Source organism: Melanerpes formicivorus, unplaced genomic scaffold (assembly GCF_026170545.1).
Source record: "Melanerpes formicivorus ecotype bairdi unplaced genomic scaffold, bMelFor1.0.p_v2 SCAF_39, whole genome shotgun sequence".
NCBI classification, from domain to species: domain Eukaryota; kingdom Metazoa; phylum Chordata; class Aves; order Piciformes; family Picidae; genus Melanerpes; species Melanerpes formicivorus.
Window position 1 is genome coordinate 1,596,755 of NW_027142391.1, and position 26,460 is coordinate 1,623,214.

The 26,460-nt window shown below is 52.1% G+C and overlaps 2 protein-coding genes across 9 annotated transcripts in view; both read right to left on the bottom strand.

The window, feature by feature from the left end:
- Nucleotides 1–587: 587 nt before the first annotated feature.
- On the bottom strand, nt 588–10,934 carry LOC137451066 (probable glutamate receptor). 3 transcript variants are annotated; one of them, XM_068158191.1, is made up of 11 exons: nt 10,855–10,934; nt 9,551–9,658; nt 7,191–7,219; nt 6,431–6,490; nt 5,603–5,782; nt 5,261–5,487; nt 4,348–4,445; nt 3,687–3,904; nt 2,949–3,174; nt 2,161–2,408; nt 588–948 (listed from the first exon to the last, which is right to left on the bottom strand). In XM_068158191.1, exons 2-11 carry the CDS (start codon nt 9,621–9,623, stop codon nt 847–849), a joined length of 1,461 nt encoding a protein of 486 aa, XP_068014292.1. In that variant the 5' UTR covers nt 9,624–9,658; nt 10,855–10,934; the 3' UTR covers nt 588–846. The 3 variants fall into 3 exon arrangements, with proteins under 3 accessions (XP_068014292.1, XP_068014293.1, XP_068014294.1); XM_068158192.1 differs by having other exon boundaries at nt 9,551–9,661; nt 10,855–10,930; XM_068158193.1 differs by lacking the exons at nt 9,551–9,658; nt 10,855–10,934 and adding an exon at nt 7,345–9,434.
- Nucleotides 10,935–13,975: 3,041 nt separating this feature from the next.
- The window catches only part of PLCH2 (phospholipase C eta 2), an 85,625-nt gene continuing 73,140 nt past the window's right edge, over nt 13,976–26,460 (bottom strand). For 5 of the 6 annotated variants that reach the window (XM_068158195.1, XM_068158196.1, XM_068158197.1 and 2 more), the window contains 2 exons: nt 21,933–22,272; nt 13,976–17,211 (listed from right to left, as the gene is read on the bottom strand). In XM_068158195.1, the coding sequence (XP_068014296.1) occupies nt 15,473–17,211; nt 21,933–22,272 (2,079 nt within the window). In that variant the 3' untranslated portion in view covers nt 13,976–15,472. The remainder of the gene's footprint in view (nt 17,212–21,932; nt 22,273–26,460) is intronic. The other variant, XM_068158199.1, reaches the window with a different exon arrangement.

Genomic DNA, 26,460 nt, shown 5'->3' on the forward strand with positions numbered 1-26,460 from the left:
CTTGGCCATGAATGTCACAGGGTCTGCTCTGGGAGCAAGGGAATACTGCAGCTCCCTGCTCCCTGCCTCCCCTGCTCAGGGAGCTTGGCTTTAGTGGAGTGGTTATCAGAGCTCAGGCTCTGGCACTGCCAGAGGTCAGCTCTCAGTTTTCTTCCTAAACACTTCTAGGCCAGGTTATCCAGGACAAAGCAGCCTCAGCAGCTAAACAGGGACACTTCCAGGGTGGGACACTGACAGAGGACAAATCCATGTCTCACATTTCTCAAGGCTCAGTTCCTTAGCCTCAAGCTCTCCCTTTCAGGTTCTAGGTCGCTGCAGAGCATGCAGCATCCTGGGGGTGTTATGCTACAGCTCTGTTCCTGATGCAGAGATGACCTTCACAGGGACCAGCTGCCTGCAAGAGGGCCAAGAGTGCAGCTGGGAACTGCCCTGCTTAAGAAGCAGCTGCTGATGCTAAGAGTCAGGAGAGCTTCCAAGGCTGCACCTCATCCTGTCATGGGTGGGCAGAGGCTGCACATTAGCCTGTCCTGAGTCACTTCCTCCTACAGACACTCACATCCACAGTGAACTGCTAAACTAAACATGGATCCACCTGGGCCAGCTCAGCTTTATTTCACCACCTTGTCAGCCTCCCTTCTCGTTACCAGTTGCACTGCCACTCAGCCACTTCAGTCCTTCCAAGCCACTTCATTTCCTTCCTGTCCAGCTCCACCACCAGTCCAGAAGTGCTCTCTGTGTTTGTCATTAGAAAACTAACCCTCTAGACTTGCAGGAGGACATCTCTACAGGGCTCTAGTTCCTAGGCAGTACAGAAGCTAAGCCATGCCGGGGCTGCAGCAGAGCCGCTCAGGCGCTGGCCTTGCCCGCCGCCTCCTGGCCGTGCCTGGGGCTCTCCTTGCCGCGCAGCCGGGCGCACATCTCCTCCGTGAAAACAGAGCAGCAGGACTTCTGCAAGGCAAGAGGGGAGGGGAGGAGAGCAGGGGCTGAGCTGCTCTGTGTCCTGGAACCACCTCCCAGCCTGCACAGCCCAGCTGCTGGAGGGGGTGGGCAGCAGCAGCAGCGAGGTGCAGGCTGGGCTGCTCCTGGGGTTTTGTTCCCATGTCTGTTCCTGCTTGTCAAATGGACTTGGGAAGAGCCACACTGGAGAATAAACTTGTTCTGGATGCTTGCCTGGCCTCTCTGCACCCCCAGGGTACTGCAGGGCACTCTGGCTGCCCAGGAGCTGCAGTCAATGTTCCTACCTAGCATAGGTTTGGGGAGGTGTGAGGTTGTTGGACTATTCTTATCCTGTTCAGGCTACACAGCTCTCACACTTCAAGGGGTTGCTCAGGCTGCAGAAGAGAGGACTCCAGAGCAACCTCAGAGCTGCCCTCCATTAGCTGAAGGGATCCTACAGGAAGGCTGCAGGGGACTTTGCATGAGGGTGTCTTAAGAGACAGGAGAAGGGGGAACGGTTTGTAGCTGAGGGAGAGCAGGCCTAGAGCAGAGCAGGCCAAGAGGTGCCAGTCTTCCCCCACCTTCAGGTGCCAGCCCCCCCCCGCAGGTGCCAGCCCTCCCCCCCTGCAGGTGCCAGCCCTCCCCCACCTCGAGGTGCCAGCCCTCCCCCCCCCCCGCAGGTGCCAGCCCTCCCCCACCTTGAGGTGACAGCCCTCCCCCCCCCCGCAGGTGACAGCCCTCCCCCACCTTCAGGTGCCAGCCCTCCCCCACCTCGAGGTGCCAGCCCTCCCCCCCCCCCGCAGGTGCCAGCCCTCCCCCACCTTGAGGTGACAGCCCTCCCCCCCCCTGCAGGTGCCAGCCCTCCCCCCCTGCAGGTGCCAGCCCTCCCCCACCTCGAGGTGACAGCCCTCCCCCCCCCCGCAGGTGACAGCCCTCCCCCACCTTCAGGTGCCAGCCCTCCCCCACCTTCAGGTGCCAGCCCTCCCCTACCTCCAGGTGCCAGCCTCCCCCCCCCCGCAGGTGCCAGCCCTCCCCACCTTGAGGTGCCTGCCCTCCCCCCCCCTGCAGGTGCCAGCCCTCCCCCGCAGGTGCCAGCCCTCCCCCCCCTGCAGGTGCCAGCCCTCCCCCACCTTCAGGTGCCAGCCCTCCCCCACCTTCAGGTGCCAGCCCTCCCCTACCTCCAGGTGCCAGCCTCCCCCCCCCGCAGGTGCCAGCCCTCCCCACCTTGAGGTGCCCAGCAGTGTTCCTGCTCCTGTTGGAGAGCTCCACCAGCGCCGCGACCAGGCCCAGCGCCAGCCCCATGCCGAGGGTGAGGAAGAGGCCCCCCAGAGCCTGGGGCTGCAGTGGGCTCCAGCTGTCCCTGCTCCTGTGCAGGCAGCTGCTCTCCCACCACTTGTTGCGGAGGTAGTCCAGGTCCCCTGACTCCCGCAGCTTGAGGACGGCAACGGAGAGCTTCTTGGTCCAGGGGGATGCTGGCAGCAGTCAAAAGAAAGGAAGATGGCAGAGACCACAGCCACTGGCCACAGCTTTAAGCCACCCACTGCTGCTCCACCAAGCAGGCTGAGCTGGGTGCTGCTGCCCAGTTTTCAGCTGCCCATTCTGCAGGCAGAGAAGCCAAGGGCTCCTCCTAGACAGCCCCATCCCAGCCTGCCCAGGTGCAATAGGTGCAGGATGGTGACAGAGAGAAAGCCCCTGGGGAAACAGCAGCTGTGCTCCAGAGGGGAGTAAGGTGCCCACCCTGCCAAGCACACACAGGGAGCTCTGTGTTGCTGGGACCAAGGCAAAACCAAAGCTACCCACAGAAGCCAGTGACACCCCTGAGAGCTGGAATTGTTTGCATGTTAGAGTTCAAGGAGTCAGGGGTGATTTGTCCACAGAATGAAAGCCTTGCCTGGCAGGTTGCCACTCTGTTCATGCAGGAGATGTGTCCAAGAGCCATGCCAGGCTCTGTGCTCTATCAGACCCACATGGACCACCCCAGAGTGGGGCAGCAGCAGTGCACAGTGACTAACCCTGGGTGGTGGCAATGCCAAATCCTCTGGCTCCAATAACTTCAGGGGCCCTGATCAAGTTGCAGTGCCTGGCAGCTGCGAGGTCCTGAGAGATGGACTCTCCAATGAAGGCATAGTCAGACTCCATCACACGCTGGACAGCCTCCTGGTAGGTTTTGACCAGCACATGGTCTCTCCTCTTGTCCATGTACTCATAGATCATCTGGTGGATGGGATTCTTGGAGTTCTGCAGCCCAAAAACCCAAGTGTCAAAGTGAAGTGTAGGACAATCACCTACACAATCTCCTGCTGGCAGCACAGTTTGGAGGTCTTTAACCCAGTGCCACTTGAGCTCCCTCTGCTGAAAGCTACCCCATGGCTGGCAGAGTTCCTCTCTAATGCCCAGGGCCACAAGGGTGAAACATTTCCCACCCCCAAAGGCCACCTTTGCAGGCAGCCAGTTGATGTACCCAGAAATCATCTTCCTCATCCTTCCACAGGGATGAACCCCAAGCACCAGCACTGCTGTCTGAGGGGGGAATACACTACAGAGATGTAGTCCCCTTTGGTGCTCCTCTCTGAGGAAAGGTGGAAGAAGAGGTAAGCAAAACACCCACAGTGTTTAAAGTACTGCACAAGAACTGGTGAGGCCTACAGCAATGAGGGTGACAAGGACCCACAGGCATCAGCCAGACAGCTTGGCCTGGGCTCAAGCAGCTCTGCAGCACATCTGCATGTGCATAGGGAGGCTCTCTGCACCTTGAAGTAGTAGAAAGTGGAGGAGCCTTCCAGTGTCCCAAACTCGAGCTTCCTCTGCTTCACAAGGTCTTCAAAAGTCTGGATTGGGAGCTGCTCGCTGCTGGAGCTCAGCAGGGCAGTGAAGTTGGCAATGTAGGCAGCCAGCAAGGCGATGGTGAAGAGCCACCAGACAGCAGCAACCACCCTCACCGAGAGAGCTTTGGGCCGGGGGGTGACACCTGCAGAGGAGACACCTGCTGAGGTGCTGGCCACAGGCAGCTCCAGATCCTTGAGCCTGAGGCAAAGGCTTCCCTTCCAACAGAGGCCAAGCTCCCAAACCTGCCCTGCAGCTACTAAATGCTTGAGCCTGGAAGGACCTTCCGTGGCTGCTCTGAACGACATCCGCTCCACACACGGTGCTGAGCTGGAGCCACATCTGTGGCCAAACACAGCAAGTGTGTGTGTCCCCAAAGCCTGGCATCCCCTGGCTCACCCCAGCCTCTTCCCAGGTCGCTGCAGGCAGCCAGCAACTATCTGCCATCAAAAGTCCCCAAACTGGGAGCTGCAGTGCTGCCAAGTGTCCCCATGGGACACCACAGCAGCATTACAGACTGAGGAGAGCTGGAGCTGCCACCAGCTTTACAAACCCCAGCACTGCTCCCAGAGCTGCTTTGCTGCTCACCTTGCAGGGCAAGGGCTCCTGCTCCAAACCAGAGGCTGTTCAGGAAGGTGAAGTGGTTCTCCTCATTCTTTGGCTCATTCCATTCACAGGGGCTCAGTCTGGGGGAAAACAAGAGGATAAAACCAGACATTCAGGGGACCCAAAATAACCAACCAGTCCTGCAGTGTGACTGCAGCTGTGCAGCTGGCCTGGAAGTGCCTTTCCCTTCTCCTTAAGCTCCAGCTGCAGCAGTGCTGAGCAGAGCTCTCCTGAGCAAAGCTCTCCTGAGCAAAGCTCTGCTGCTCAGTGCCTCCCAGTTTGCAGCAGTGGAAGGTCTGGGGGTGCTGCCACAGCTTTGCCAGACACCTTCCTCTGGAGCCATTGCACTGTCCTGCCCCCTGGCACACCAGTGGCAATATTGGCTCTGGCTGTACCATCAGGCTGCTCCCTGGAGCAAATCCTTGCCTAGAAAGATTGTGCATAAAACTAGAAAAGCAGCAATAAGGTGATGGAAGCTGCAGCTGCAGAGTGCTGGAGTGGCCTGGCAGAGAACAGAGGAGAGAGCTGAACCTCCTGGGAAGGGGGTGGAGTGGAAGCAGAGAATCTGAGAGCAGGACACGGGATAAAAATACACCAGGAGTGAGACCTGCAGTTAGGGCCATGGCCAGAGGTCAAAACAAGCTCTGATAAAAGCAGGAGCAGAGCTGAAGTACAAGCACAGGCTCCTCTCAGCAGCCCTAGGGAATCCACATCAGAGACACGGTGCTGCTCCTGGGGTGATCCTACCCTCCAGGCTGTCTCAGCCTGACATGACCTAAGCTCTGTTAGCCCTGGCTCTGGATCTGTACAGAAGGTTCCTGAAAGCAAAATGCACCCTGGAACTTTCTCAGCTGAGAGAGCAGTGATCAAAATCTGTGAACCAATTCACTGATACCTGGCAACAAGAAAGAGGCAGAAGCAGGTCAGCAGGTAAGCAAATAAAAGGCCGGTCCAGGTCTCCTTGCTGAAAGGAGCCAGGAAGTGGAAGAAAGACATCTCCTGCGAGACGGTGTCCTTGCGCAGCAGGATGCCGATGCCGGTCTGCAGGAAGGGAGTGGTGAAGGAGACCACCTCCTCCCTCGCCGAGGTGACTGTCAGCGGAGCCACCGCGATGTCTGCTTCCTGGGGGGTGGAGATGAACAGCAGGGACTGAGACTCCGACTCCCTCGGTCCCTGCTGCCGGGAGCTGCCGGCAGCGCGGAGCCCTCCTGGCCGGCGGCAGCAGGCTGCGAGTTACCTGTCGCAGGATCTCTCCAACCATCCCAGTCCAGTTCCCCCCGGGAGAGACGGCGCCGTACTGCCCATCGCCCACCACCTTCACCTTGTAGCTGAAGTGAAGCATGGCAGCAAGAGCCTTCAGCAGGTCCATGCAGTAGCCCTCCAGCTCTGCGCTCCTCACCATCACGTAGGGATCCTCCTGAGCATGGAGGGCAGAACTCACCGTGACACACCGTGGAGGCTGCAGGGCAAACCCTCCCCCAAGACCTCGCCCCAGACCCGAGAGGCATCCCTGGAGTCACGGAGCCACCTGCAGGCCCAGACTCCAGCAAGGCAGAGGCATTCTACAAGCCCCAGAAGTCAATGATGAGCTCTCCTGCTGTAAAAGGCCAAATGCATTTCCTTTGGAACACCAAATCATCAGATGGGGCTCACAAGCTGACAGCAGAGTCACAAAATCCACTGCTGCTGCTTGCTCTGCTGCATGAGGAGCTGCACTGGCTTGATTTTACAGCCTGCTTTTGATCCCTGCACCCCTGTGACCTTCACAGCTCTCCACTGCAGGACAGAACCATCCTGCAGGCAACACAAGCCACCTCAGATGCAGCTGAGCAGAGAGGGGGTCTGACATCCTCACACAGCACTCAGGTGCAGAGCTGTGTCCCCAGCCCTCCAATCCTCCCACTGCAAGATACAGACACCTTGCACTGAGCCCCAAACCCAGTGGTGAGCAGGAGTAGCCAAGACAGCCCCCAGACCACCTTCAGATAGATTGGTGATTAATGAAAGGACCAAGTGCCTCTGCAGCTGGCTCCCAGCCACTGCCAGGGGCCTGTCCCTGCCTTACCAGGATTGTTGTGACAGTCAAAGTTGGAAGACCCTCTCCTGATGCCCTCAAGTCTGCGACCTGCAAATCAAACCATGAAGAAATCACTGCTCTCCCAGTCCCAGACAGGGCCCCACTTGGCTGGGGCTGATAGGAGCTGGTTGATAGGAGCTGGGGTGGCTGGTGTGGGGGTGCATACATTAACCCAGCTATAAATCCCCCCCTGAAAGCTGCAGTGACCTCCCCACTGCTGTCCCTAGCTGTAACTGACACATCACAAGCATTGCACTGCTGCTGGTGCCAGCAGTGCTTTGCCTGAATAAAAATCACTTCAGATGTTGCATGCAGCCTGCCAGAGAGAGCAGCTCAGGGTGCAGGCAGAACAGTCAGCAGCCAATTAAGGTCTCATTAGAGAGTGATTCCAGGAGACACAGAGCGGTAGGAAACCTGAGAGGAAGAGGAGGAGAGGAGCCATGGATTCACTTCTGCATGGAGTGCTGAACTCAGGGGTACACCTTCCAACAACCACCAGGGCTGGGGGATGGCTCTCCCCTGGGGCATGGCTGAGTTTTGATAGAAGATTGAGTGAAAAACCAGCAGAGAGCCAGAGGCAGAGCCAGAGGCAGAGCCAGAGATGGCCACCACCAGTGTGCTTACAACACAAACTCCCCAGGTGAAAAGCACTGCCCTAGGACCACTCTCCTCCTGGATTGCAGCTGGAAGACCTCCTGCACATCTGCCTTCAGCCAGAGCTGTCAGCAGGGAGGTGAATCATCCTTACCTTCCTCACAGCATCAGCACTCCTTGTTCCTGAAAAAACAATACAGCAGCAGCATCAGCTCCTTGCAGGCTTTGTATTCACAGCTCCTCAGAAGGGAGGTTTCAGACCCTCCTTCCAATACACAGGAGGTTATCCTCCCCTCAGCACTCCTGACCTGCAGCAGGCTCTGCTTGTTCCCCATTCACAGCTCAGCGTTGGTGTGAAGTGAACAGAAGCAGAAACACTCAGGCTGCAGAGGGTTCTGCTGGGAACTCAGTGCCTAGGGCTGACACCCACACACTGAGGGATGGATCTGCACAACCAGTGGCCTCATTTCCCACTGCCCTGCCTGGCAAGGTGACAATCCAGCTCTCCTGCTACTCCACTCAAGATTTCTGCCTCCCTCCTGCAAACCCCCATCTGTAAGCCTAATGAGAAGGCCTGTAGCCAACAAAAGTTCCTCACCATTGAGTGCCAAGACACCAGCTCTGTTCATTCCTCCCTTCCCCTTGTCAAAGGGATTGCAACCACTGGGGTAGGAACCCTTCCCCAGCACACCCTTGCCCCTCAGATTGCAGGCCCCCTGACTTCATCCCTGTGAAAACTAAGACCTCCAAAAGGGTTATGACCAAATCCAGGATCCACCAATGACAGCACCACAGAAAGAGGGGGCAGGAAGCCTGTCTTGTGTGGCCTCTCCTCTGTATCCCATCAAGGGACAGAGGTGAAGGGAAGGACAGCAAACTGACCAAGCTGAAGTGTGCTGAGAGCCAGAGCAACCCTGCAGACAGCACTGGAGAGACCACCAAGTGCCAAACTCTCAAACCCACTACTGACCTCCTCTGCATCACTTCTCCTTCCTGTGGCTCAGTTTCCATCTGTAAACCCAAGGTGAAGGCAGATCCTCTCTGCTAAAAACACCAAGACCCACCCCCAAAAGTCATGCCCTGCCATGCTTCTGGGTTGTGCTCTGCTAGGGGACATCTAACACAGCAAATTATTCGATCCACAGCTTCCCTCTTCACAATACTCAGAACACCTCAGTCCCACCCCAGCAGCAGGAGAACTACACCGCAATGCCCGAGCTGCAGAATCGCAGCCACAGTTGTGGCAATTGCTGGCTCATTAGCTGCCCAGGATGTTTTCTCTCCAAGGTGCAGAGCATCTCCCCCTGCCCCCAGAGAATTCACAGTGCAAAAGGCAGAAGTCTCTCCAGAGAGAGCCCCAAGTGCAGGCTGTTTGCACTCTCTCAGGCAGGAGCTGTGAGCTCCTCGTTAAGCACAACAATGCAGGCATTCACTTTGTGTTATTCATGCCTGGGGTTTGCATTTTCTGGCCTGGTGCTGAACTCCACATCACTGTGAAACAAAACCTGTTTTTCCCCTCTCCACTACACTTCTCCGTGGGAGCTGGAAATCTTCACAAAAGGGTTCTCTTGTCTCCCTTTAGAAACTCGTGGAAGCCAGCAAAAGCTTTCTGGGGCTCATTTTAGTGACCTGCTAGGACTTCTTGGATGGAAATGGCCTGCACTGAGGGCTCCAGCTCCCCCACAGCGGCACTGGATGCAGCTGTTCCAAACCCTGTTGGGCCACCTCCTGTAAGGGCCAGAAGGAATCAAGTTGCAGCACTAACTCAGGGACACTTCTCAGAAGCCAAGTCCTCATTGTGAGAATCCTTTGTGAGATTCTACAAAGGCCCAAGACAAAGAGGCTCATCCCTCCGACTCCTCTTCCCCCTGCAGGAAATGGCTGTGGCTGCAAAAATCAGCCCTGTCCTTACCCCTTCTGCCCTGAGCATCCCCAACCTCCCCGTGGGAGATGGCTTCCTGCTTCACTCCTTGCTCACCTCACCCCAATCTTCTACCCACCCTCCCTCTCTAGGCCAGCACCCTTGCCCTCACAGCCTTTGCCAGCATTTCCCTTTTGTGATCAGGAGAGAGCTGCACCAGAAGGAATATCATGGACAGAGGGAATATCATGGACAGCATCACTCACAGCAGAAGCAGCTCTCAGCATATCTTGCTGCCATTCAGGGAACCACAGCCTCAGAAGGGTGCAGCTTTAACCACAGCAACGTGCCCAAGGACACCTCAGCACCCTTGTCCTAGGCTCTTCCACCTTCCCTGATCTCTCTGCTACCTGTTTTACAACTACAGCAGCAAGACCCTTGCTAACTGGCCCCATAACATGATAGAGTCACAGCCACAAGCTGTGGCATCAAGGCAGACCCTGCTGGTGTCTTAACAGCCAGCTCAGAAGCAAGTTCTTGGATTAAGACACAATCCTGTAAGCACCAGCACTTCAAGAATGAAAGCCCAAGCCTGTGAGGAAGAGCAGCCCCAGGTGTGGGTGCAGCCAGCATCTGGGGATCGTTTTTCTCACCTGTCTGGCTTGAGTCTCTCAGGAGCAGCATGGCTGCCAGCACACAGAACAGGAGGTGAAGGCCTTTGTCCATTGGAGCAGAAATACCTGCTGCCTAAAGGAAATGCCCTGCTAGAGAGGAAATGCAGGTGGTTAAAGCTGAGTTCACAGGTCCTCTTGGCTGGGGTACAACCAGCATGTCCTGCATTTTCTGCACAGCATTCTGAAGAGTCTCAATTCAAAGGTCTCCAGGTGACAACAGAGTCACTCCTGAGGCCAGCCACAGCAAACAGCAAAGAGAAGATTCTGGTGAACACTCCACTGTGGTAAAAAGTCAGGGGACAAACCTAGGCAGTGAGCTCTCCATGAAGGAGAAGGAAGCAACAACCAGTGTGCAGGCTCTGGAGAGAGGCAGCTGAAGGTGTGTGCAGGATGGAGGGGCACAGACCCATGGGTGAGGGGGGAGCACAGACCTGTGGGTGAGTGGCACAGACCCATGGCTCATAGGGAAAAGACAAGACATACCTGAGGTGGGCTGCTGCTGGGTACTGGGCCCTTCTGCTCTACTAAATGGGAAAGGGCTCTTAAAGGCAATTCAGTAGCCAGCTGAGGCAACAACCTGCTCCAGGAGGTTCTGTTTCAGGAGCTTAGAAGCAAAACCTTACAACTGCTTTCCCTTTGGGTTGCAGAATACAGAGAGGCTTGTGCACTGGCACCAAAGGGATCTGAAATAAAACTGTTTCCCCCTGCAGCAGGAGACAAGAGAGATCATTTCTGAAGCCCTTTTACCTCAACACCCTCCTCTTAACAAGGAGGGAGGGGGAGGTTGGGGAGGGTGGAACCCAGCATATTTCACTTCCTTTCCATTTCAAACTGCAGTGACATTTCTGGATGCCTTGGAATAAAGGCAGCTTTGTAATCCAGCAACAAATGGCAAACACTCAGTGCCAGGTTATAGCAAGCCCCAAGCTGCTGCAGCATTTGGGTCTGTATTTGCTATCGGCATCAAACAAGCCTCAGGACACCATTACCCCCCCAGTGGTAATCAATATATGTTAATTGCCCAAGAAAACTCATCACTAGGGACTGTATAGGCAGCCCTCACTCCTCAGCAGCTTTTGTCCTTCCAAATGCAAACCAAACCCCCAAGCTTACTCCTGCTCAAGCCCTCTGTGTGCAGAGCTGAAGGCAGGCACCAGCACTGCCACAGCAGTGGGCAAGATGAGCAAGCAGCAGCTAGGAAGGAGACAGCCTGTTGCAGACAGGCTTTGACCCTTCTCATCTAGAGCAAGAGCAGCAGCAATTGAAGGCAGCATCTCACTTACAGCAACTCCTTCAGCCTCTCCTAGATCAGTTTGGCTGGGACCAGCAGGAGCAACTCCAGGGACAGGCAGAGTGAAGCTGCTGCACACTGGATGCTCGCAGGCATTCCAGGCTCTTATAAAGATAAAAGAGAGGGAGGAGCCAGGCCGAGGGGCTTCTGCAGGACCTGCCAGCTCCTGCTGCAGAAACCAGGGGTGGCTTGGGGTTTGGGAAAGAGAGGAGGAGACTACATCCAGCAGAGAGACAATGTTTGGAAGGGGTTTAGTCCAGCAGCTGAATACTACATTGAGACTCAGAAAAATCCCAGTCCTGGCCTGCTGTGTGGTCCTGTCAGATCCTGTCTCTTTAGAACAGGGTCCCATCCAGCTCTGCCCACCTCTCCTGCCTGTCCAGTGTAGCCTGCTCAAAACACACAACTAAATAGAAAGATCTATAGCAGCATGCTTGCTTCTTTAGGAAGCCACAGATTTACTGCCTTCTGCAATATAGATTTGCCTGTTACAACCTTTGCAGAAGTTGTAGGCAAAGAGGGGAAAGAGGGAGTCTTCTACCCTCAGATCTAAATCTGAGTCCATTCCACATGTACAGAAAGCAAAGCAAATATTCCCATGAAACTAGCACAAATCCTAGAGAGGTTTTGGCTTGGTTGGTTTCTTTTCTTCCTTTTTAAAGCCACTGTACACAGATGGGAATGGAAGTCAGCCAAGGCTCCCTCACTGTGGCTGTCAGCTGAGGGACTCATGTATCACACCAAAATACCCACCCCAAATCCATCTAGCTTTTCCTCACAATGCTTAGACAGCTGAAGGAGGGTCTGAGCTTCAGGGTGAGCCATTAAATTCCTCTCTGGATTGTACAGTTCTGTGTAACACACAGGCACAGAGGTGAAATTCCTGTCCCCTCCAGCCATCTATTTCCTGGTGTCACTTCAGAAGTGAGCTAAAGCACAACGCTGCCAAGTGGCTGATGCTGCTGGGCCAGGTCATCTTTAAACACAGACATCAAGGCCCTGCAGGAACAAAGAGAAGCCCTCACAGGAATTCAGCAGAGTCAACTATTACAACCCCTGCTGCAGGGGGGTTGGAACCCAGCCACATTTAAGTAAGGCACAAAAATTTCCTCCCCATTTGACTCTAAGCACTGTCCAAGGGGGAAAACTCCCCAGCAGCCTGCACACCTTAGCCTTCTTCCCTAAGCTTTCTCTGGACATGCCACTGAGTAAATCAATTATTAAGCATCAGCACAGCTTGCCTTCTGCAGAGGCAAACACTGCTTAGAAGTCAATAAAACCTGCAGTGTGATCAGTTTATTAACAGAAGAGGAACTTTTCTCACACACTGGCAGAACCCTCAACCCAGGCCACCTTTCTCTCTCTCTGCTCATTCACCACTAGACTCCTTCCACTCTTGCCACATCTTTGTTGCTTCCCTCACCACATTTGTTGTCCCCCTCACCACTTTGGACAGCACCCTGCCTGCTGAGGAGATCTGAGCAAGCAATTCTCCCTCCTCTTCTCTGATAAGGACAGAATGAATGAAGAGCAAATCTTCTGTGTAGGTAGCATGAAATGAGTTCCATTCCCAGGAATAAGCAACTGGACACATCATTAATGTGCTTATGTGGTGTGACAAAGCAAGCTGCAAAGGCACTTGCTCATCATTTGGAAGCAGGAGGGTAAAACTCACAGGGAAGGCAAACCCAGGCACTGTTTTAAAACCATCTGAACACAGCTCAATGCTTTGAAGTGTGCCATGGCCCTGCCTCCTGTGTGGTGCACTAATCCAACAAGGATTGCTTAATTAAAGACACAAATAATCTGACTGTGAGGCCTGGTCTTTGGAACACTTAACCTTCTCAAGCTGTCAAGTTGCCTGTACCTTCTTGCTTCAGCAGCACCTCCCTGCAGCTCTGCAGCCCCAAACTCAAGCATTAGAGAGAGCCTTTTTGTCTAGAGAATGTCACTGACAGCTGCTTTGTGCTGAGCCTCAGTGTGAGGCTAATGCTGGCAGCTCACACCTTGTGCTGCTGATTTACCTGCTCAGCTTCAGAGACTGCAGTGGCACTGCAGGGCTACCTCAGTGCATGCTCCAGACCTTTGCTGCACAAACCTCAAGGGCCTCTCATCCAAGTGATGAAGACAAGCAACCAAGATCTGAGCCAGGATGGAAAAACAGAAGAACACTTTTAGACAAAACATGCTGAAGAAGTTCAAAAGCTACTTCAACCCTTTCCAGCCCTCATCTCCCTGCCATGATGTCATTAGCTACATTTTGACATTTCAGTTGAAATGCTTGTGGCCAAATGTTACTGAAATGAGAAACCAAGAAGTCCTTTCCAGCCCCACAGCCCCCTAGAATTGTCACTACACAGCCAGAAAAAGGCACTGCTGGGACACAGCCCATGTGCTGTGTATCTCACAGCCACAGTTTGCCAGGCTCTGCCAATACTTGCCTCTGCTCTGCTGGACCTGAGAAAATCTGAGCTGCATCTGACAGGGCTACACTCTGCAAAAGAGCAAAAATACAGTCATAGATTCACAGAATGGTTTAGCCTGGAAGGGACCTTACAGGACACCTCCCACCAGCCCAGGCTGCTCAAGGCCTGGCTTTGAACACCTCCAAGGAGGGGGCAGCCACAACCTCCCTGGACAACCTGTTCCAGGGTCTCCCTGTCCTCACTGTAAAGAATTTCATGCTCATCTCCAGTCTAACTCTGCCCTCCTCAAGCTTCAATCCATTGTCCCTTGTCCTGTCACTGCAAGCCCTGTAAAAAAAAACCCCTTCACAGTCTCCTTGTGGGACCCCCTCAGGTACTGGCAGGTCTGGCAGCACCAGAGCTGGAGGCAGTGCTGCAGGTGGGAGCAGAGCAGAGGGGCAGAATCCCCTCCCTGTGCTGCTGCTCTCCCTGCTTTGGCTGCAGCTCAGCACTCAGCTGCCTGCTGGGCTGCCAGTGACCATTGCTGCTCCTGGGGAGTTTGTCACCAACTGGCACCCCCAAGGCCTTCTCCTCCAGATTGCTCTCAAGGGAGTTTTAGAACAAGGCAGACAATTAACCATGTTTGCAGACTCCAAGCTTCTGGAGAGCACAGAAAGGGTCTTGTGGCACAGCTAAGAACTGCCCAGCTGGGAGGTTAAATATCTTTATTTCAGTAGTGTAAGGTGGGGGGTTACAAACAAACCTTTAGGTTTTGCAACATACACAAAAGAGTACAAACAAGAGCAAGATACCCTCTCAACAACAGGGACTCTGTGCAGCCTGAAATGAAAGGAAATAAAATAAACCCTCTGCTTCTGGGTAAAAAGCATCTCAGTAAACATTCCTCTCCATCACTGATAAAATGTACACCTATGGGAAATGACATTGTAACTGGGGGGGGGGGGACACAAACAACATCCCTAAAAAGTAAAACAAAACTAAAGGGGAGGAAAAAGGGGCTTGGGAGTTCATTTTTAAAGGTCTTTATCTAAAAAAAACAATTAAATATATCTTTTATTTCCTCTCTGTTTTTTTTTTCTCAACATAGCATTGAAATTTTTTGCATGGCAGTGCAATACAGAAGTAGTAAAATTCATCCCAAAAAGTGCTATGTACAGCAGCACTGGTGAAACACCAGGAGGAAGGGAGGGTGCAGCGGTCAGGGAAAGGCTTAGCATGCTCTGAGCCATTTCTGAATGGAAGTCAGAAGATATTTCCTGGCTGGTGTCAGTCATTCCCCTTCCCCCTCCTGCCTCGTTCCCCCTGTTGAGACGAGGAGCAGTCACAGTTCAGTGTCAGGGGGTGCAGCTGTCTGCATACACACAGGGGTGTGCACAGAGATTTATTCATCTCCATGAACAAGCTTGGGTTTACAAATGCTTTGGAACAGAGTGAGAACTCTCCTGCAGAGAGTGAGACCCTCTTGGTTTTCACTGAAACAAGCAGGTCCATGATGGAAGAGGGATTTGATCTACTGCACTACCAATGCATGGAACAACTACAGTGCAATTCTGCATATCTCACCATCACAGAACGGCTCAGGTTGGAAGGGACCTCAGAGATCATCTACTCCAACCTCCCTGTCATGACCAGGGACATCTCTCAACCAGACTTGATTGCTCAAGTCCCAGAGGAGACACCCTCAGAGCCTCAAACTCTTCCAAATAACAGAACAGGGAGCAGGATTCCAAATCCAGCCTCTGTCATGGACCCACAGGTTGTAAGAGCAAACTTTACCTTGGCTGTTGTTAACATTATGTAGATGTTCACCTACTGTGAGAAGCAGTTACTGAAATCAGTAAAGAACAGGAGAGTTGCACAGAGAGAACTGCAAATGCAAGAAGTGGCCAGACACAAAAGAGGCCAAATTTGAGGCAGGGAGAAGTGCAATTAAAAGAAGCAAAGGTCAGCTCATCAGGACTGTGGAAATCCAAGCCTCCAGTTCCACTTGCTTGCTCTGCTCCTGCAACCTGCTGACAGATCAATCACCACCTGCTCTTTTGGAGTCATGGTACTGAAGTACCCTTAGGAGTGAGGGAAGGCCAGGAAGCACTGAGCCAGGAGAGGATATCTGGTGCCTCTCAGGTGACTCTGGTTTGGTTTGCCAGGAATGTAAACATTGCCTTTTCCCAGTGCTGCCCAGAGCTACAGTTTCAGCATAAAGAAGACTTCCGTGTCAGCATTATAATCAGTTTGGTTCTTAGGCTGGGGTGCAAAGGTGGCAGGAGAAGCTACATCCATACAAAGTGCTTTGGCCACGCTGCAGGCCCCCTCTGGGTTGCCCCTCTCCTCGATGGGGCTCCCGCTGAGCTGGCCCAGGCTCTGCAGCCGCTGCCTCTCCTGCGCCTGCTTGGCCCTGTTGGCAATGTACCGCACCCGGCTCTGGCTGCGCGACGAAGACCTGCGCAGGAGTCCCAGGCTCTCCCCTTCCTCCTCAGATTCCGTTGGGTCGAGGCTGATGGGGGAGGTGATGTCGTTCTCCTGCTGGAAGGCCGTCAGCTTCCTCAGCTGCTCCGTCAGCTCGTCCTGGGATCTGCCCGAGGTCCTCAGGCCCGAGGAGCGGCGCTGCTCCCGCATGGAGCGGGTGACGAAGCTCCTGCTGATGCTACGGTACTTGCTCTCAAAAGTGCACACAATGTCATCAGAGGTAAGGTCTCCAAGGCTCTTGGATTTCGCCTGGTTATTCCCAACCACGTCGTGAGCCTTGGATTTGTTAGAAGACTGCCTGAGACTTTCCATGTACAGCCTGCTCCAGGTGTGCCTCCTCGGCATGGAGGAGAACGCGTCCTGAGGGCTCCTGGCGAGGGGCCGGGGACACAGTTCGTCTGCTGGCAGCTGGCCACACCTCAGGTTGGGGTTGGATTTGCTCTTGCTCACCAGCGGCATCTCGCTGCAGGATGCTGTAGCAGACCTCGGGCGCATTCCCCTCCTGACGGCAAGGGGCTCGAAGCCCTCATGCCGGACGCCGAGGTCCGGGAGGCTTTTGCGAGCCAGGTTGGGCAGGGAGAGGTCGATGACTGTGTCGTTGGAGGACATGCTGGAGGAGGAGGAGAGGCTGTCCCGGGGGCTGCTCACCTCCAGCTTGCTCCACAGCCGGTCGTTAACAGTGGCATCAAAGTACACTTCTGCTGCTGGAGACAGGCTGCTCGGGGCTTTTGTTAAGGCTGAGGAGTCTGACTTCTTGAGTCCTTCATTCCTGGACCTTCTCACTAAGATGTAAGAGCTCTTCTGAGGAGCAGGGACGGGCAGAGCCTGCGCAGCCTGGGCTGTCTGGAAGGTGTCTGGAGGCAGCGCTGCCTGGGTGCTGCTGAGCGCGTTGGTCGGCTGCAGCACGACAGCTGCCGCACCGAGGCTTTGCCCTTTGGGTTCAGGGGGGCTTTTTGTGGCTGTTAATACCTGTCCTGGTTGGTCATTTTGCTTCTGGCAGTCTTCCAGAGGCTGGCCAGCAGCCCTGCCTGCTGCCACTACCAGCCAGGCTTGCTGAGGATGTGCTGCCAGTCTGAGCTCATCTCCAGCTCTACTGCACGCCTGTGTCTCACCATTTTCTTCTTTGAGACATCCCACCAGGCTTGTCCTCTCAGCCTCTTGGACTGCTAAACTTGTGTCAGCTGCTTCTGTGACTGTCAGCCCTGGGTCTTCTGCAGCCAGAGTTGTTCTTTGATCTCTGGTGGGGAGAGGCTGGTTGGATGTGCTGCTTGCCTCTGATCGAGATGGGGTGGAATGTCCAGACACAGACCCTTCTTCAGAATCACTGTAAGGAGCAACGGGTAGAGGGAAGAAAAGGCTGGCATGATGGTGGTCATTGGCAACTACAGGCTCCTCAGTGATAGTTTCTAGGCTGCATAAAGAAGTGACTGACCTCTGTACTGAGAAATGGCAGACATCTGCTCGGGAGACATGAAAAGAAACAAAAAGAGAGAGAGGAGTTAATTAGCTGGTACCAGTTGCACCCAGGTGAAGACTTAGTCAGGTGTTGCCCTTTTGGTCTGAAGGCACAGGTCTCATACATTAACCATGACTTTTAAAACAACTTAAGATTAAAAACACCTGGCTGCAGGCAGCAAAACTTTCTGCTCATTCAAGCTTTAGCTGCCCAAAGCCCTGCTGCTTTCACCACAACCCCAGGCCATGCACAGGGGCACCATGGTTCAAACCACAGCTCTACCCCTCCATTTCTTGCTGTCCTACTCTGTTTCTTGGTGTCCCCTTCTCAACCTAACTTCTCCTCCTCCACCATTCAGCACCATTTGAATTGCTCCTTTCCCATGGAGTTCAGCCCCCCTGCCAGAGCAGGATCACTTAGGGCAGGCCTCACAGGACCACATCCAGCTGGGTCTTGATAGTCTCTCAGAGAAGGAGCCTCCACCACCTCTCGGGGCAGCCTGTTCCTGTGCTGCCTCACTGTAAAGTGTCTCCTGATGTTGAGGTAGAATGTCCTGTGTGCCAGCTGGTACCCATTGCTCCTTGTCCTGTCACTGGGCACCACTGGAAAGAGCCTGGCACCTTCATCCTGACACCCACCCCTCAGATATTTATAGATGCTGATGTTCTCAGCCTCCTCCTCTCCAGTCTAAACAGCCCCAGATCTCTCAGTCCTTCTTCACAGCAGAGGTGTTCAGGTCCTCCAATCATCCTCATGGCTCTCTGTTGGACTCTCTCCAGCAGGTCTCTGTCTCCCTTGAACTGAGGAGCCCAACACTGGACATGGTATTCCACGTGTGGTCTCAGCAGGGCAGAGTGAGGAGCAGGAGAACTTCCCTAGACCTGCTGGACACAGTTTTCATGTTGCACCCCAGGATGCCATTGGCCCTCGTGGCCACAGGGGCACATTGCTGTCCCATGGGGAACTTGCTGTCCACTAGGACTCCAAGGTCTGTCTCCATGGAGCTGCTTTCCAGCAGGATAAGCCCTAGTCTGTCCTGGTGTATCAGATCTAACCAGACCAGGTATACAGCCATGACAACAGGCCCAAGCCCAGAGAGCAGGGACTCAGCAGAGAAGCAGATTACAAATCAAATGCTCTGGGTGCATACAGAGGGGGGGAGTCAAGGAGCCTGCTGCAAACAACCCAGAAGCTTTAAGCAGACTTTGTTTTCCTACAAAAGTTTGTGATTTCTTTGTCAACAAACAAACAAACACTGCTCCTGAAGAGTCACCACAGCCACCAGGTCCCTGAAGAAATCCTTGCCTCTGAGAACCTGTGCTCTGAGAGCCAAAAGCAGTCATGCCAAACAGACCATTGCATCTCCAAGGCACAAGGCAAACATGCACTCCAGAACTAGCAAAGCACCACTGAGCCAGACAACAACCTCCAGGTGCAGCAGCAGCTCATTAAATTATAGAGCAGGAAACAAACATCAACCAGGACTACAGGCAACAAGGTGCTTTGAATCAGTGACACTCAGGAGACAGTTACCTTTGACTTGCTTGTCCTTTCAGTTCTTAACTAGAGAGAGAGAGTGTGCATGTGGAATAATGGGACAGAACAGAGGAAAAATCCAGTTAATGTGGGGAAGGCAGGTGCAGAGAACAGGGTAAATCAGTGCTGAGGGAGGGAAGGGGAACAGGCAGAGCTATTCACATGGTTGTGTAGGATCCTAAGAATTTCTGACCAACCAGAGCACTCAATGCAGTCCATAAACAGATGGATAGTTGGAGCATTGCTTTGCCAGAGGAGAATAAAAAACAGACTTTGCTTTTGTTCAGGAGAAACACTCCACTGGAGTGGGGAATGGAAGCTAACCTCCTCTTCCCCAAAGCCTTCTGCTAATGCTATGGAATAAAACCACCTGCAGCACCAAAAATGCCAAGGAAATTCCTTTCAGCACCAGAATTTCCAACCCAAGAAGCTTAATAATGGAGACAGTTCAATGGGCTGTGACACATGAGGTGGGGAGGGTTAAAAGGGAAGGAGACAGATGTGCCCACAAGAAAAACCCACCATCCACAACCCAGCAGAGCCTGCAGTATCTGAGGGAGTACTCAGAGGGGTCCAGAGCTGAGCCCTCCTTCTCCCCACCCAGGCTGAGCCCTCAGCATGGATTAAGGAGACACTTTCAAGGTAAAACATTGGGAACTGCAATGCTGCTGCCATAAAGGGGCCAAGTAGAGAGCACAGCTCCCTATCTCTTGGGGCATTCCCACCAGCAGAATGTTAAGTAGGGAACGCAGCCATATTAGGCTAACACTGCTGGTTTCCCTGGTTTCTTGGCCCAAGGCACTCAAATAGCAGGAGGATGAGGAGAGCTGTGCTGTTTGTGCAAACAGTGTCTGTCACTGGATCATCAGCAACCAGGCCAAGTGACTCCTTCACCATTTTAAAGGTTTGCTGATTCCATGCTTGAGAAGTCAGCTGGATTTAATCAAATTTCAAGCATATCACAATATTTATTTAGTGACCTGGGGGGCTGGTGGGGGAGCTGGCACTGATAATGGGAAATGGTTTCATGTGTCACCCTGCTCAGAGCTTATGAAAAGCCTAATGCCAATGATTTAGGCATAGAAAGAGTTCTGCTGCTTTGGATTAATTTCAAGTCGTGGGAACCAGCAAACTTCTCCCTTCCCCCTTCCCCCTGGCCTGGTATTTCCCTAAAGGCTCAGAGCAGATATTGGGGGGGGAGGAAGTTAAAAAAAGAGTTTAAAAGAGAAAGAAAAGTTGCAGAGGACCAGATTCAACTGATCAAATACATGGAAGGGTTTAGATTTCTGGCTGAGGCTTCCCAAGAAGCCTACTCTTGGTGGGCAGTCAGAACCTATTACTTAAAAAAGGATTACAGCTTAAGAAGCACCAAAGTGCCCTAACTGTTGCTGGAGATGTAAACCATCAATGCCCAAGTTCCTTGGACAGCTGAGGGAGAGAAGGGGGGGGACCTGAGGAGAAGCTCTCACAGTGACAGACAAAAGCTGTGTTTAACTTCCTCTTCACAATTCTATCCAACAGAGAAAACCTGTTGAACACCTGTTCAAAACCCCTTCCTTTCCTTCCCCTCCCTGCCAAGTCAGGAATCAAACAGAAGGCAGTTTCCTCATTAACTATACACCTGCACTCCCCCAGCTCCTGGCTTCCCTCCTTACTAACACACAGGTCATGAGGAAAGATCCAGTCACACAGTGCCAGTGACCACGTGTGTCTGAAGTGCTGTGGCTTAAGCAGCCTCCCTTGGGCTGGATGTGTTTTACTTGCAGCTGGGAGGCGCTGCCAGCCCAGCCAGGCTGGCTGGTGTCGAGTGGCATCAGATCTCACACACCTTGCTGCTTCACCTTATGCAACTGTGCCCCCAGGTCCCAGTCACATCACATAGATAACACTGAGCACATGTAGAGACGTTTGCACACTGGGGAGCAGGCTGGTCTGCTGCAGTCATTAATGCCCTCCTGAGTAGCTCAGACCAGTGGGTTCCACCCAGCAATCCCTGAACGTTGGCAAGTTCTTTGAGGCAGGAAATGGTTTTCCTGTTAGCAGAGATGGTTTCTGATGTGGTTGGTTGGTAATGTGGGGTTCCCATAGTCAATCTCAACTTCATGCTCTGGTTTGGATCTCAAAATTGACTTAGTATCATACCACAGGCACTGAAAAACAACCACCCCGAGGAAAGAAAACCTCTTGGACAAACAATCCAAACATTGATGACTATGGACAGTTCCACTACTGCAGATGGTGAGCTAGGCATGGAGAGGACTAATCTAAACCAGACAGGTCTAGGGGAAGCAAACAAAAAGAAAAATATCTACAGAGACATTGATTATTTTTTAATGTCACTGCCAAAAATAAAAGAGGAGCAGCTCTGGGTAGCAAAACAACACAGAGGAGCTTCTAAGTAAAGATGCTGTGCAGAAGCTGAGACAATGGTGTGATCTAAGGTGGAGAAGGGTGAAGAGAATCTGGTCTTACCAGTAAAGAATATAGGGGATTTACTTCGAATTTCCTCCAGTTTCTGAAGGAACAAGGCGTTCATTTCCCTCTGCAGGGTGCCTGCTTGCCTCCGAGAAGGTTCAGAGCAGCGCTTGGGGAGCTCGGGGCTCTCGAGGCTTTCTAGGCTGCTGGAGTTGGAGGACACAGAGCCATTGCTGGCTGCAACCAAGTTGACAGTGCTTCCATACTTGCCACCTGATGGGCACTGCCACCGCTGCCGGGAATGAGCCTTTATTCCGTGACATTTAGGTTCAACATTTTTCTTCCCTGGGGTCACCAAAGGCTGAGTGCTCCTGGAGAGGTCATCGGCAGTTCCAGGGCTGCTGCAAGGCTGCAGGTCTGATCTCCTCCTGGGCTGCCCCTTCACAGCCCAGGTGTTTAGCTCTAACCTCTCTTCTCCAGTTATACTGCTATACTGATCATGGTGAAGGAGATCTTTAGCAATGGGCCTGGTAGGACGCTCACTCCAACTGCATTCTAGATCTGGGCTTTCTTTGGAGCCAATCATGCATTTCATGCAGTTGGTGGCCACTCCAATCCTACCAGAGCTGTTGATGGCACAGCGTGCAAAGACGCTTTGCTTCTCGCTCTGCTGCTCCTGAAGCCGGACCCTGTTAGACCCCTGCAAGGGCTCACTGAGAGCAGCGCCCCCTGCAGCACAGCTTTTGGCCTTATGAGAGCTATGGGCCTTACCTTTCAACCCCTTGCCGTGCCCCTCCCCGCTGGCACCATCTCGGGGAGCTGGTGACAGGGGGGCACTTTCTGGCTCTTGCTCAAAGCGAGGCTGTGAGGCAGCTTCCACTTCACAGTCTTCCCCGGCCCCTTCAGAGCTGTTGTCTTTTGAGTCAAAAGCAATTTCAGGAAAGCCTTTCTTGGTCTTCTTCTGGCTCTTGGTGGGAGCGCTGGCTGTCCTCCTCAAGATGTGGCTGCTAAAGGAATGTTTGCGGTGGAGCTGCCCAGCAGCATGACTGTCCAGAGAGGCCTGCTTTGGATTTCTGAGAAACAGGCCTTTTAGACCTAGAGCTTGTTTGGCCTGGAAAATTAACACAGAAACAGAGAGAGTCCTTAATAGAAAATGCAACTCTGCCTCTGGGCACAGGCACTGACTACCAGCCGTCAGCTCACACACGCACAGAGTCTCCTGCCTCCTTCCTCCCATCGGCATGAGAACTACACCACAAACAGGACAGAGGTTAAAAGTGAAAAGCATCAGTAACAGCAGCTCTGCAAAAGTTCCTTTCTTTGGGGTTTTGGGGGTTTTTTTCCCCTTTCAACTATGTTATTAGGCAAAAATTTCAACCAGCCTTCTCTCTCCTACTGGTCATCACTTTCTTCCTAGCATATAGCTACCCATAACAAACATGAGATATTGACAAGCAGCTGTTGAAAACAGAAGAAGGAAATCCTTCAGTCTCCAAGGATGCAGTTCTGGAAGCTGAGAAGCTTCTCAGGGTGTGCTGAAAGCCACAAAGCTGGGGCTCTTTGCAGCACCACACCTTGCAGGCTCTGTAAGACTACAGTCAGAGCGCTGCTGTTCAGCAGTGCACCTTTGGGGGGTGGATGTGTGCTCCAGACAGAGCTCGGGGAGCTAAGGGCCACGTTGCCAACACGCTGTGCCCATCTAAAACACTTCTGCCCCACCAGTTTAATGATATGCTGCAGAGCCTGGAGGAAATCAGTTCACTGCAGGGATCCAAGGAGAAGTGGAGACTTGCAGATTTGTTGCAAGCTGAAGCCTTTTCTTTTAAGAGTTTATGCTACTTGGAAATGCAGATAAATCATTGGGATCATTTCCTACCATACAACACTTATCCAAAGACACTCATGTATGCTTTCATCACTGAAGGAACACTATAAATAAGTGAAGTTAGTCAGGGTAATAACACAGCACTTCATACACTTCAGTACTTAGCCAAGCATCAAGCATAGATATAGAGATATATTCACCATCATAAATCTCCCACCATCATACAGCTGATGTACATTGCAGTGAAACAGAGTTCCAGCATTCCTGTGAACATTCCAGGTGTACTTGCCAACTTTTAAAGCAACAGGGCTGATGCCTGAGAAGGAGCATGTTGGGGTTGCTCTGTGCATAGAGCCCCCCACACATAAAGCAGGGAAAGAGGCACTTCCCTCCTAATCTACTTCTCCTCCTTTGTTCCCTTTATTTCCCAGCTAGATCAGCCTCTCTTTAGCAGCTGTAGCATAAAGCATGAATAAAAAGAGAGTACATAATGCCTTGTAAGGAGCCCATGATAAAATGTGATCAGCATCCATGCTTGTTGGCACTTGCTGTCACTTCAATTTCTACCCTGTGATGTCATCTGAGGTCACATTTCTGCAGTGCCAAACAATGGCACAGAAATGTCTCATTTTAATTACAATGCTCTGTCCATCACCTCCAAATATCCAAGGGCATGCTCATGCATCTCAAATTTTGCTTTATAGGACTTAATGAGCAGATATCAGCTTCCCTGTACAGTAAGTCTGGGTTAAAGGCTGCATTTCTGGCTGTGTCCTGCTCAACCTGGCACAGGGGATCAAGGTTTGTTTATCTGACACAAAGCCCAGGAAAGCATTCAGAAAGTCATCATCATAGCTGACTGAAGTCCACTTACCACATGCCTAGATCCAGTGTGAGGAGGAGATAATTAAAGAGGCCTAAAATGGCCTTTAAGACTATATACAGGATAAGATAAACAGGATAGGGATTTATTTTCCCCATCCAAGGCATAGACAAAGTAATTTACATATTAATAAAGCTTCTGTGAGAGGCAGACTACTGAACAGTCTGCTGGGATCATTGGGGATTCACCAGAAAGCTTCTAAATGAGAACAGGCATTCGTTATAGGAGTAAAGGGGGGGGGGAAACCATTCTGCTCCAACAGAGACAAGTTGGCAAGTACATGAATTTACTGCTGTAAAAATCAGACAATATAAATATTTGCAAAACCCAGAAGAAATTGTCCCCCACACACACACAGACAAAGAACACCCAGCAGAAAGGAAAGGAAAGCAAAGCACTGATGGAATGGGTGAGACGCAGTGCAGGGCCCCAGGTGTCATTCCAGCTAGGTTGGTGCATTTGTCAAGCTTGCCAGTAGTGCTTGAATCCATGGAGTGATTCAAGGGTCCAAAGATAGATTTGGTTAACTCAGGAGGAAAAAAAAGTTGGAAAAAAAAAGAAAGAAAGCCAAACCCCAACACTACAGAAAAAGAAGGAGGGGAAAGAGAACCATTTTGAGGGAGATCCAGAACAGGTGCTGTCAGCTCCAGCCCGGCCTTCCAGGGCTATCTTGCTCTTAACAGCAGAGTTGAATATCAGCACTTCCCCAGAGGCTTTCCCACAATTTAGCACACAATTCACTGCTAATGTTCTTTTCCATGTGGAAGAAGTGAATTACAGTACATTAGAGAAAAGACAGCAGAGATGGAGACCCAAAGAAGAGAGAAAGGGAGAGCACAGATGGATTTTTATCCTGGATCTGCTTCATACATGGAGGGGGGTCTCTGGCTGATCAATGACCCAGCAGAACTGACCAAGTCAAATGTTTCATGAGTTGAAGAGCTCAAAATGCCAATAAGGAGACACTGATGCTAATGGAGCAGCTAGTCAGAGACATGCAGGTGTGTGGTGGTGGTCACTACACCTCCCCGAGACGGGAGGGGGTACCTTCAAGGCGTCTAAAAACGCTCTGCTGCTAAAAGTAGACTTTTTTGACATAGAGAAGCCCACTGAAATCACAAACAGACAGAGTAAAGGCAGAATAACAGTGAGGGAGGGGCTCAGAGATAGGCACATCGAGAAAACCACAAGAAATTCTTCAATACATTAATAGACTACAGCAGAGAGAGAGAAAAGCACCTCCAGGAAATAGTGCAATCTAAAAGAGATTCCAGTTAAGCACACAGGAAGGTGAAAGTAATCTCAGACTCTGTTTTAGCAATATCAAACTACTCAGCAAGTGGAATAGCCACATGCAGGAAAAAACAAAAGCAAAACAGGACCTGGGTGCTAGCCTTTAACCTGTGCCAGGCCAAAATGAAACTCAGCTCGGCTGCTCTGTCCTGCTCAGACCAACACCAGCCACCTCTCCCTCACCTAAATCTTCCCAAGCCTCTTGGCCCATAAAACTAAATTCAAACAGATTCTTAATGTCATCACAGGGAGCTTCAGACAGGACTCTAGTTCTGTCAAGCTATACCTGCCAAAAGGTTTTGCACTAGCCAGCAAATGAGCAAAAGCAGGAGCTGAGCTGAAAGGTCCAAAGTGATATTCTTTCCTTCTTCCCAGAAACACAAACCAAAGCTCTCCTGGGATTTAGCTCTACTTCACCCTACACAACCCTGGGTTAAAATTGAGCCGTTTAAAAGGCTGTTTCCCTCCATAAGAATTGGTTTTAATTCCAATTAGAGGAACTCACAATCCCAGCCTGTTCAATGCCTCCTCCTGCTGTCGCCCTGCTGATACTGCAGCCTGCTGCCGAAGCTCATCCTGTCGCTGCGGGTGGCCACAAAGTGCTTTTGAGATGCTCAGGGCACTCTAAGATCCTTGGCTACCTGAATTTCACGGACAATAACACTGCAGAAGGAACTAAATCCAGTGCACTGCGAGGAAAGAAGCTATCTCCTTTCCAACCTCAGGGAAGGTTTGAAGGTAGAGCTTTGCTTTCAGCTTGGAATCACTCATGGCAATTTAGACACAGCACCCAGGCAGCTGTGGTTCTGTGAAGCAAACACTCTCCTCATAACAGATAAGCAATGAGAACAACTGCAACAACTATTACAAGGATCATTTGTCCTCTGCATTTTAAATGCTGTTACAGAAAAGCCCCAAAGCAAATTACCCTAAAGGATTTCATTGCATTTCAAATGCAAAAGCCTCAGGCAGGCAGAGCCTTTCCAGAGCAAGCTTTGCAGGCAGCAAGCACTCGTGGCTGAGGTGTGTAAGCTTTTGTTCAGCAAGGTGCACTCAGGGCACTGGACACAGCCTGCCTCTAGATCAATGTGTCCATGCTGCAGTGAAATAACCTTTCCCTCTGGCTCCCTCAAGCAGCACTGCAACAATCCCTTGCTATCCCTGTCCCTGTGACTTGCCTTTATCTCCATGCACAGTAAGAAAGCTCTCAGGCTACCACAACAACCCAGAGGTGAGGTTTACTCTAGTGTGGGCCTTCACCCACTGGCCTTCCCTCATGGGATACAAACTCCTGCCAG

Bases quoted from the DNA above. Each gene is read 5' to 3' on its own strand.
- LOC137451066 (XM_068158191.1), bottom strand. From the start codon at position 9,623: ATGGACAAAGGCCTTCACCTCCTGTTCTGTGTGCTGGCAGCCATGCTG. The intron at 5,488-5,602 runs GTAACTCGCAGC...TCCACCCCCCAG, and splicing joins TTGGAGAGATCCTGCGACAG to GAAGCAGACATCGCGGTGGC. The intron at 4,446-5,260 runs GTATCAGTGAAT...GTTTTCCCCCAG, and splicing joins TGCCTCTTTCTTGTTGCCAG to ACTGAGCCCCTGTGAATGGA.